We start from the raw sequence: 12204 nt of genomic DNA, 5'->3' as shown, positions 1-12204 counted from the left end.
AAACAAGTCTCTCCATTTTCTCATCTCGTTAGAAATGCATAAAATAGCACTTTATTTAAACATTTACTCTCCAAATTCAGCCCATTTGCAAAGCATGATGGGAAGTGAAAGTCCTGTTTGTTCAGCTTACTTGAATTAATCATGTTATTTCAAATTAAACACATCAAGTTATGTCAAAGAGTAACGATTTTAAGTCAGTTTAACATGAATCAATCACATTTGAACCAGAAACCTGATATAATGGTGTTAAATCAATGTGAATTGCTTAAATAAAGTGAACAGCATCATAAGTTCATTTTTTTGAGTGCACCACACTCTGAGCTGAAGGGGGCGGCACATAACAAAAACACTTCATATGTCAGGCAGACTCTCTTCATGTCTAATGTCACGTCGAGTCACATTCATAGCACTTCTCATAACACAGATTGCCTCAATGCGGGGTCGGCTCTTGGCCTGAATACAGAAACATTTTAACCAATATTAATACCGATTGTCTGAAGTTGGTCAATGCGACTAGAATTTGATGAGAGCCGTCACATTTGGTCTGAAAACCATCAGGTACTGTGCTTCCCTTTTTAGTGTGTTTGCGTTAGTGTGTGCAAGTGTTTGGACAGCAGGCAGTGCATGATGAAATGAACTGGAGGATGGTGAAGATGTACACGACTTGACTTCTGTAGAGGTGTGAAGCAAAAACAGTACAATTGGGTAATGTTCCTTTAAAATCATTGTTTTCGACTTGAAACAATTCAAATGTATTTTTCAATGAATTTTTCCCATTTTTTTTTTTTTTGAAGAATTTGGCCAGATCAGTTGGCAACGATACTGAAAAAACAATCTCTCTTTTGGATACTCAACGTACGATCACTCTCCGATAAAGGACCTCTGGTGCATGATATGCCTTCCTACTGTAAGTTTGATTTCCTCTGTTTAACTGAGACTTGGCAGAAACAGGATGATTTTCTCCATCTTAACCAGTCTGTTCCTCCGGGTTATGTCTTTATTTGTAAATTCTGCGTTACTGGACGGGGAGGGGGTTTGGAAATATGTCATAAAGAGAAATGGAAAGTATCCCAGCTAACTGTTCCAACATACTCTTCATTTGAATCGATTGCCCTAAAAATATAAATGGGGCTATTCCTACCATTCTCATGACTATCTGCCGCCCCCCTAAGAGCAATCCCTTCTTTTTAACTGAACTCTCTGAGCTTCTGACTTACATATGTCCCATGTCTCCAAATGTTATCATGCTGGGGGACTTTAACATTCATATAGATGAAGTCAATAACACAAGCACAAGTGATTTTCTATCCTGTCTGGATAGTTTTGGTATGGAGTAATTCACTAACTTCCCCCTCATTCTAAAGGGCATATCCTTGATCTCATTTGCAGTCCTGGCATTATTCCATATAATTGCTCTGTTTTCGACTTGTCCATATCAGACCATCTACTTGTGTCTTTCTGCATCCAACAGACAGTTTTTAAGGTAAATCTGTGTCGTTTTATCCAATTTCTGACCAGTATGATCATTGATGTGTCCTCTTTTTCTGATGAACGTGCCATCTTTTCCAGCAAAGCTGATTTTACTGATGCTGATGTACTGGTTTCTTATTATAACAATGGACTAACTAAGATTTCAGATGATTATGCACCTGTGAAAACCCGAACTGTTTCTTTCATTCATTCTGCTTCATGGTTTACCCCAGAACTTCGTCAGCTTAAAACTAAAGGTCGTAGGTTAGAGCGTCCGCCTGCCAAATCTGGTCTCACTGTACATAAACAAATGCTTTCTGAACATGTCCAACTTTATAAGGATGCACTGTCTAAAGCTAAATCTGATTATTACTCTATTTTAATTGGAGCCAGAGAAACAAATTCAAGATCTCTTTTTTCTGTGGTTTTCCTGTTGGCTTGATCCTCTGCCAACTCTTTATCTACATTAAGTTTTAAAATGATCCGTTGTTCACTTGCTTCTGGCTATGTACCCTCCTATTTCAAACCTGCTATTATTACTCCAATCCTTAAGAAACCAGGGGCTGATCCATCTAAACAAGATAATTACCGTCCGATTTCTAATTTTCCATTCATCTCTAAAATTCTGGAAAAATGTGTTGCAACACAGGTTTCATTCTGTCTTTCCAAAAATAAGAGCAGTTTCAATCTGGCTTCCGTCCGCACCCCAGTACAGAGACAGCCCTTGTCAAAATCACTAAAGACTTGTTGTTGGCAGCTGACTCTGGTTTATTAACCATTCTTGTCCTTCTCGACCTGAGTGCGGCCTTCGACACCATCTCGCACAAAATGCTCCTTGACAGGTTAGTTTCTATTGGGATCACTGGCACACCCCAGTCCTGGTTTATATCGTATCTCTCTGGCCGTACTCAGTTTGTCTAATTAAAGCACTTCAGATTAAGATCATCGACAGTCACTACTGGTGTTCCTCAGGGCTCTGTTTTGGGCCCGCTTTTATTCATTATCTATCTACTTCCACTTGGTCATATTTTCAGGAAATATGGCATTCACTTTCACTGCTATGCCGATGACACCCAGCTCTACCTATCTTCCAAACCCTCTGACTTTTTTCCACCACCTCTTTTGTCCCGTTGTTTGGCTGAAATTAAAGACTTAATAGTAGCAAAACCGAGGTCCTACTTGTAGGGACAAAATCCACATTGACAAACTCTGACTATATACCTGTGGATATTGATCAACATCTCATTTATCCCTCTTCACAGGTTAAGAGTTAGGGTGTAATTCTGGATAGCACACTTTCATTTGAAGCCCATATTAATAATATTACACGTACTGCATATTTTCATCTGCGTAATATTAATCGTCTTTGTTTATCCCTTTCAATGAACAACACTGCAATTCTCATTAAAGGGGGGGTGAAATGCTGTTTCATGCATACTGAGCTTTTTACACCTTTAAAGACTTGGATTCCCATCCTAAACATAGACAAAGTTTCAAAAACTAATGTTGGACGTTTGATGGAGTATTTCTGTGTTAAAAATACTCCTTCCGGTTTCTCACAAGTTTTGGCGAGTTTTTTTCGAGTATGGGTCGGCTTGACGTTAATAGAGCGGAAGGTCCTTGTATGGGCCGTACGGGCTCTTCTCCCGGTAGGGTGCGCGCGCGTGACTAGAGCGAGAGAGAGGAAATGCACGCTGTAAACAGTCTCTCAGGTGCAGATCCAGTCGTCCGTGAACACTTCTGTCGCGCCGCGCTCCACTTTATTCCTATGGGTGACGTCGAGCGACTTCAACGCTTCAGCACAGCATTCCGGGAAGGCAGCGCTGCATTTGAACCGATTTGAACGCAGAAATGACGGGAAGCTTCAAGGCATCGCTTCAGTCGCGTCGCAAAGTGGATTTCCACGCCACTGCTGTCACAGGACTTCACCAAATCATACCAAAGAAGTGTGTTTTTGACAGAGCGGTCCTGCTTTGGAAGATGCCGGTGAGTAAATCAACTTCAAATGTCTCTGCTATTGGCTACCGTCGCATGAGTAAACATCAGTAAACGATACGATCGCGTGCTTCGTCATTCAAATGCGCTAACGGTTACTCCATTGTTGTTCTGTATAACGTTACACTATTCTGACTCTGACGTGCAAAACCGTTTTGCTTGCTCTCCTCTAAGGTCTAGTCACATACAATAGTCCATAAACCGAATCATGTCCTCATAAACTGCACACAAAGGCCCCTAAATACAGTACATACCACAGAGACGGACATCCTGATGTTGCCGTTTCTCCTGTTCAATTTATTTCAGCCTCAGATTTGATTGTGGATCATTATCTGTATTAGCTGAGATAGATGGGTTTCTCCACGCTTGAGGACGTCACCGCTTTGCGCGCTTGTCATTCTTTAGCTCCGCCCACACTATACGCCTCCAGGCGCTCGTTTTTTTCCGGAAAGACTCGGTACAGCCCATATTTCTTTTATAAATATGATAAAACTAAAGACTTTTCGGAGATATGAAGGATGCAATACTACTCTATAGGTACTCAAGATTGACATGAGATTGACTCAAACTGAGTGTTTCACCCCCCCTTTAATGCACTGGTTACTTCACGTATTGATTACTGCCACGCTCTTCTTACTGGTCTTCCTTCCAAACTTCTCCATAAACTTAATTTGGTTCAGAAGACTGCGGCTCGTGTTCTAGAACCCCTTCCACCATGCACATTTCACCAACTCTCCAGCAACTTCACTGGCTACCAGTGAAATATAGAATTAACTTTAAAATCCTGCTTCTCACATTCAAGGCACTTCACAGTCTAGCGCCTCCCTATCTGATCTTCTTCATATTCACACTCCTTCACGCACTTTACGATCCTCACTCTCTCTTGTCTTACCACGTATACGCTTAAAGACCATGGGAGCTCGAACTTTTAGCCATGCGGCCCCTCGCTTGTGGAATGCTCTCCCTCTCGTTATCCGTAATATTGAAAAAAGTCTACATACTTTTAAATCTCGTCTTAAGACCTACCTTTTTACACAGGCTTTTTTATGATTTACTACTTATTTTTCTGTCTCTATAATGCATGTGTGTTTTAAGTGTGTTGATTTATGTATTTATATTGTTGTTGCGGTTTTTCCCTGTAAAGTGACCTTGGGTGTTTTGAAAGGCATAAGGGACATTCTACCAGAAACGTACATTTCCACTTGTAAAAAATCTTGGGGGAAAAGATCTTATTCTTAAATCTGAACATTGATTCATATTGAGGACATGTTAAACTATAAGAAACACATATCATGCCATCTCAGCATGTTTTTATGATTGAATAAAATACATTTTTACACGCCCTGCACCCTTAAAATGTCAGGCCCTGTCACAGACAAATTTGTATATGTTAGAATGGTTTCCTAATGATTTTTTTATATATAAATAGCATTTTCTTATTGGTCACATGTCCCTGATTGTATCTCACATGGTTTTGTAATTTCTATAAGAAATATAAGGTCAACTATAGTACACAAAAATCACAGAATACCCGCCAGGCACTCATATAATTATAAAATAACTACCTTTACATAGGAGATTTTTACAAAAACATAGTAGTGGATATATACCCCCACATTCATCTATACAGTTAAAGAGATTAATTCATCAATATTTCCTCAAATTATACATTTTTATATAATAATTTCCTGTGTGACAGGACTGACGGTGGCGATACAGGACTGACTTTATGGATTTCGTGCAGATAAAGCTATGTTTTGTGTTCTTTATTTAAGTTTTGATTAACATAATTATTTTAAATCATCATAATTTTAATGTTAATGTAATATTAGACTATGGTAAAGTTCAACCAAGGACATAATAAGGACTTGATTTGTTAAAATTATGACTGACAACTGATGAAGTCCAAACATCTTTTTAATTCAATAAACTAATATCATTTTATTTCAATATAAAAACATATTTAATTTAACAATTGACACAAGGACAGGATTTGTAATTTTAAAAAGTGTTTTTAATAAAGAAAAAAACATCTGAAAACCTAATGAATGACATATTCCTTTACAGAACAATTCACAGAAATCAACCATTAGTCAGCTTTAGACATTTTTGGATAAAATACTTTTAATTCCCTGTAAACAATTCAAGGACAGATAATGTACGTTTCTGGTAGAATGTCCCATAAATAAAATGTTAAATAAAATGCATTATTATTATTATTATTATTATTATTATTCAATGAGTCAAATCTGCGTTTTGATTGGACGATACCCCAGTCTTCAGTGTCACATGACCCTTCAGAAATCATTATAATATGCTTTGCTGTAAAGTGTAAACCTTCCATATTATTATCGCAGTTAAAAATGCTTGCAAGTGTTGCTTAATGTAATGTGGAAACTGACAAAGTGTTTTATTAAGGATTCAACAAAAGAAAGCGAAGAACATATTTCAAATACAAATTGCGTCTGGATGTTTATTTGATTGCGCGCTTCTTCCACAGAAAGCCGCGAATTCGCGGAATTTAAAAATTAACGGTTATTTTGAATTACCGGCTGACTGACTCGATATCATTTTAATGCAATAATTACGTAAATATAAGGAAGTATATCTGTCTCTGGTCAACACCTCTGACGTATAATCGCTCGTACTGTAGGAGGCGCTGTGACGCTATTCCACGGGTAAACCACTGAAGGAGAATTAAAGACGGCTGGAGCCCCCATATGGTGAGTTTAATCTGTTTTACATAGGTCATGTGTTTAGTTTTGTTGTTTTTTTATGTTCATAGACATAGGTAATGAGCTTAAATGAAGCCATCCACGCCCGCCTGAAAAATAACCATGATTTTAGTGCTGCAAACATAACATGTCCTGTTGTTTTACTACAGTAACCATGTTTTAACCATGGTATTTGTAGTGAACAATAGTTACACTATGCTTAATGTTCTGTATAACTTTTTTGTCTTCTTTTTTGACAATGACAATAAAGATAAATCTATCAATATATGAGTTATACGTAATAATGTAATATAATATTTAATAATATTCCAGCTCTGTGCTGACTAAATACTAAATATGAACACTCAACATTTTATATCTGAAATGTTTCTGAATATTCTCAGAATTTTTAGTATAGATCAGTGTCAAATCATTATATGCATCTTTATAGTAATGGTGTGTTTGTGTTCAGATGTTGACCATGAAAGCGCAGATGGATGTGATCTGCTGTAAATCAGTAGGAACTGATCTGTCCATGCTGGATATTGAGGATTTCATCAGTGAAATCTGTCAGCTGAAGAAAGAGGTGGCGTCACTGGAGGCAAAGCTGAGAGAAAGAGGAGACAAACCCAACAGAGAGGTTTGAGCCGCTCATCATTTCATCCTTCAGCTCAATCAAAACCAAAGTTTTGTTAGCTTCTCACTTCTTATGCACATCTCAAATTAAGCCAGCAGCAAAACATGCCACCAAATCACCAATACAGTGCATCCGGAAAGTATTCACAGCACCTCACATTTTCCACATTTATGTTACAGCCTAATTTACAAATCATTATTTTTTCCTTCTATAAACAATAATCTATATTGATAATGTGAAATAAGTTTTTTTTTACAAATTTATTTAAAAAAAAAGGAGAAAACAAATCACTTATCCAGAAGTATTCACAGCCTTTGCTCAATACTTTGAAGCATCTTTTAGACCAATTGCAGCCTCAAGTCTTTTTGAGTTTTATTCTAAAAGCTTGGCACACATATTTTGGGGCAGTTTCTGCAATTCTTTGCAGGACCTCTCAAGCTCGATCAGGTTGGATGGGAAGCATTGGTGCACAGCCATTTTCAGACCTCTCCAGAGATGTTCAACTGGTTAAAGTCTAGGCTCTGGCTGGGTCACTCAAGGACATTCACAGAGTTTTCCTGTAGCCACTAATTTGTTAACTTGGCTTTGTGCTTGGGGTCATTGTCCTGTTGGAAGAGGAATCTTCACCTCAGTCGGAGGTGGAGCAGGATTTCATCAAGGATGTCTCTGTGCATTGCTGCATTCGTCTTTCTGACTAGTCTCTCAGTTCCTGCTGCTGAAAAACATCCCCCACAGCATGATGCTGCCACCACAATGCTTCACTGTTTGTCCAGGTGATGAGGGGTGCCTGGTTTCCTCCAGACATGATGTTTGCCATTCAGGCCGAAGAGTCAAATTTTTAGTTTCATCAGACCATAGAATTTAGTTTCTTATGGTCTGAGAGTCCTTTAGGTACCTTTTGGCAAACTTGCCCAACAAACTCTCAGACAAAATGTATTTTACTGAGGAGTGGCTTCCCTCTGGCCACTCACCCATTCAGGCCTGATTGGTGGCGAGCTGCAAAGATGGTTGTTCTTTTGGAAGTTTCTATTCTCTCCACAGAAAAATGCTGGAGCTCTGTCAGTGACTTGTGGGTTCTTGATCACCTCCTTGGCTAAGACCCTTCTCCTCTGATCGCTCAGTTTGGCCGGGCGGCAGCTCTAGGAAGAATCTTGGTGGCTCCAAACTACTTCCATGTATGGATGATGGAGGCCACTGTGCTCATTGGGAACTTCAATGCTGCAGAAATGTTTCTGTACCCTTCTCCAGATCTGTGCCTGGATACAATCATGTCTTGGAGTCTAAAGACAATTCCTTGGACTTCATGGCTTGGTTTGTGCTTTGACATGCACTGTTAATTGTGGGATCTTATATAGACAGTTGTGTGTTTTTCAAATCATGTCCAATTAACAGAATTTACCACTGGTGGACTCCAATCAAGTTGTAGAAACATCTCAAGGACGATCAGTGGAAACAGGAGCACCTGAGCAAAGGCTGTGAACACTTAATACATGTGATGAGTTTTATGCTTTTATTTTTAATACATTTGTAAAGATTTTAAACAAACTTTTTTTACATTGTCCTTATGCAATTTATATCCTCTAGAGATAACAGCTAAGTAATGAGGCTAATATCAACAGGTTGATCTTTATTTGTGTTTATCTGTGATGTGTTCATCAGGATCTGGAGAAGGTTTCAGTGTGTGTGACTGATGGGACAGAAGCTAAGGATTCAGTCTGGAGATCCAAAGATGCACAGGACTCAGAGCTCAGCCTCACTTTAATGTGTTATACTGACACTCATGATCATGGATCCACTGATCAAACCTCTGACTGTTGCACTGGAGAACGGCAGATGCTGAAGACGCCGCTGAAGATGTGCTCCGTCAAACTAGAGGACTGTAGCAACCTAATAGAGAGCAGAGGCGATGAAACGACCGCAGAAGAACAACAACAGAACCACGAGGAGGATGATTGGATTAATGACAATGGGAAAAATGGGATTGAAGCTCAGGATCATGGATCCGCTGATCAAACCTCTGACTGTAATGCTGGAGAACAGCAGATGTCGCTGAAGATGTGCTCCGTCAAACTGGAGGACTGCAGGAACCTGATAGAGAGCAGAGGAGACGAGACCACCGCAGACAAACAACAGCAGAGCCATGAGGAGGAGGTTAAAGAAGATGAAGATCAGAATGAGGAAGATGATGTTGAGGATGAAGATCAGAATGATGATGTTGATGATTTTGTTCCTTCAGGTATGTTTCTTCCTTTTATGACCAGATATGCTGAATTACATATGAGAAACAGCTACTCATTTGAGCTGCACAGTGTGGACCGTTCATTGGCTCAGACCAATAATAGGCAACGCAGTGAAAACTCAGAACAGTTTCACTTGCGGGACAAATCACTTGAACCGCTACTACCACTGATCTATATAAATTGAAACTGATCTATAGACAGCAATTATATATGGCTCATTCTACAGAATTGTTGAACAAAATGTTACAAAATGTTTTTTTAAATGTAAACTGTGGTGCATTGAACACCCTGGTCTGATGATGCAAGAGTTTGCAGCTGAGAAGGCCATTCTTTGTGCTCTTTTTGAATATTTTTCGAAGCCGGAAAATGGTATAAATGCGTGTTTAATACTAAAAAATGCTAGCCTGACAAGCCAGACCCACATCAAGATGTTTGGTCTGGAAACTCACCATAGACAGGGCTCAATCCGAGGGGCGGGATAAACGGTTGTCTTTCAAACTCCCTCTGCACGCGATAGGATAGCGCTACAACCAACCAGAGCAACGATTAAACATTCACCGTATCCGGTCGGCAAAACTCTGAACACATCTTCCCTTTTTAACGACTTCAGTGCCGTTCTTTGTTCTTTTCTCAGAGAAAAGCTTAACTCAAGTCTTCCAGAGTCGCGGTCAAAGCTGATTCGAAAGACCGCCGTTCGCCAGTTTCTGTGTTTACTAGAAGCACGCAAACGCAACTTGGCCGTCGTCATTATGGCCCCGCCCACCGACTTTATACACGATGTGATTGGCCTGGCAAGAGTTAGGCGATTACAGCTCAAAAGGGTATTGAGAGTTCCTAGACGACACTTGCAGAATTTGCTGCGTATATTGAGCTGCAGCGGACACATTTGTTAACGAATTTACTTGAATCCATTGTGCGAGATTTCTATTCAATACCATGTGGTTTATAAACATGTTGCTGCTGATTTGTCTTACTTTTTTGACACACCCACCAAACGTATCTCAAACTCTGTTGCACACCATTTCCAAGACACATGTTGTTTAACCCAGAAACCATAGCAAAGGTTGTTCATTGGTTTGAGCTTGAACAACTATGACATAGTTTTTTGATGTAACCAGGATAATTTCCACATTGAGCTTCTATTTCTGCAATAATTTGAATGAATAGTGCAGCAGTGCCACATTTTGTGGGTTTCACTGGATAGGCGAATGGTTGTGAATCCATTTTAACACAACGACTATTACCATAATGAGCTCTAATACGCACTGATCAAAGTCTCAGAGTGCATAGCTGTCTGTAATGCGCATATCTATAAAACTCCCTCTCCTACCTCTGTAATAAACACAGATTTCTTAGTCCTGTAGTCCCATTAGAAAAAGTTATTTAATATTTCATTCCCATTATGTTCCTTTCAGATGACTACGCTGGTTCATCTTCTGATGGAGAAACGGCCACTACATCCAAAGAGCGACGGACAAGGAAGAGATCGTCCTGTGGAAAAACATTTAGAAAACAGGAATATTTAGCAAAATATGAGAAAAATCACACAGAACAGAGAGACTTCACCTGCAAGATATGCAACATCAGCTTTCCTACCTCAGAAGAGAGGAGACTTCATTCAAAAGAGCACAGCGTGAAGAAAGAGTTTCACTGCGAACAGTGCGGGAAGGATTTTTTCACCACTCCTCTAAATATGAGAGTTCACATGAAGACACACAGCGAAAAGACTTTCCACTGCAGTGAGTGTGACAAGCATTTCCGCACCAAACAAAATCTGTCAATGCATAAGAGAATCCACACGGGGGAGAAGCCGTACCAGTGTCTTCACTGCGAGAAGAGCTTTAACCAGAGATCGACTCTGAAGAACCATCTGCGCATACACACTAATGAGAGGCCGTACAAGTGCAATCAATGTGAGAAGAGCTTCAACCAGCGAGCCCACCTGAGTAAACATCTGCCCATACATGCCAATGAGAGGCCGTACAAATGCCATCAATGTGAAAAGAGCTTTAACCAGGAATGGGCCCTGAAGAGCCATCTACTCACACACACCAATGAGAGGCTGTACAAGTGTCCTCACTGCGAGAAGAGCTTCAACCAGGGATCTGGTCTGAAGAATCATCTACTCACACACACCAATGAGAGGCCATATAAATGCACTCTATGTGAGAAAACCTTCAAACAGGAATATAAACTGAAGAAACATCTACTCATACACACCAATGAGAGGCCATTCAAATGCCCTCACTGCGAGATGAGCTTCAACCAGGGACCATCTCTGAAGAATCATTTACCCATGCACTCCAATGAGAGCCTGTCCCAGTGTCCTCACTGCGAGAAGAGCTTGAAATACGAAACCACTCTGAAGAACCATCTACTCTTACACTCCAATGAGAGGCCGTACAAGTGCAGTGAATGTGAGAAAACCTTTACAAACTCAACTTCTCTAAAGTCACACCAAAAAATACACTCTGATGTCAAACCATTTCAGTGTTCACACTGTGAGAAACGTTTCCATCATTCCACTCATCGTAAAACCCATGAGAGGATTCACACCGGAGAGAAACCGTACCTGTGTTCTGACTGCGGCAAGAGCTTTGCTAGTCCATATTCGTTCAAAGTTCATCTGAGAGTTCACACGGGAGAAAGACCGTATCCCTGTAGTGAATGTGGGAAGGGTTTTTATAAGCTTAGTGACTTAAAAATACACACGAGGACTCATACTGGAGAAAAACCCTTTCAATGCTCACATTGTAGCAGGACTTTCACTCGATCAAGTGACCTGAAGATCCATGAGCGATGGCATACCGGAGAGAAACCGTACCGCTGCTCCATCTGTGGCGAGAGATTCGCTTTTAAATGGGGATTTCTGACTCACCAGAAGAAACACGCTGACCCTGAACCATCATAGCTCGTGTAATTATTGTTAGGTTGTGCACTGGTACGGGAATATTACTTTATGGTTGGAAAAAACCTGAATGCGTCTTTGATTTGATTTCGAAATAAAATATCTGTAAATGAATACCTTTTCTTTAAATTCTTTTTATGAACTCAACACACACATTATTGGTCAAGGACTGTGATTTATTTGCTTTCTGAAGAATTACACCTTGCACTTGAAGATAGTTTAGACCTAATTAATTTTGTA

At 39.8% G+C, this 12204-nt stretch overlaps 1 protein-coding gene across 1 annotated transcript; it reads left to right on the top strand.

The window, feature by feature from the left end:
* The first annotated feature begins 5893 nt into the window (after nucleotides 1-5893).
* Nucleotides 5894-12078, top strand: LOC137072670 (zinc finger protein 271-like). The gene is made up of 4 exons (XM_067440581.1): nucleotides 5894-6188; nucleotides 6652-6819; nucleotides 8476-9052; nucleotides 10472-12078. The coding sequence occupies exons 1-4, from the start codon at nucleotides 6186-6188 to the stop codon at nucleotides 11965-11967; spliced, it is 2244 nt and encodes a 747-aa protein (XP_067296682.1). The 5' UTR covers nucleotides 5894-6185; the 3' UTR covers nucleotides 11968-12078.
* Nucleotides 12079-12204: the final 126 nt, after the last annotated feature.

The sequence above is a fragment of the Pseudorasbora parva genome, chromosome 4 (assembly GCF_024679245.1).
Source record: "Pseudorasbora parva isolate DD20220531a chromosome 4, ASM2467924v1, whole genome shotgun sequence".
Lineage (NCBI taxonomy): Eukaryota > Metazoa > Chordata > Actinopteri > Cypriniformes > Gobionidae > Pseudorasbora > Pseudorasbora parva.
The sequence above is the reverse complement of the archived record's forward strand: the minus strand, read 5'-3'. Positions and strand labels throughout refer to the sequence as shown.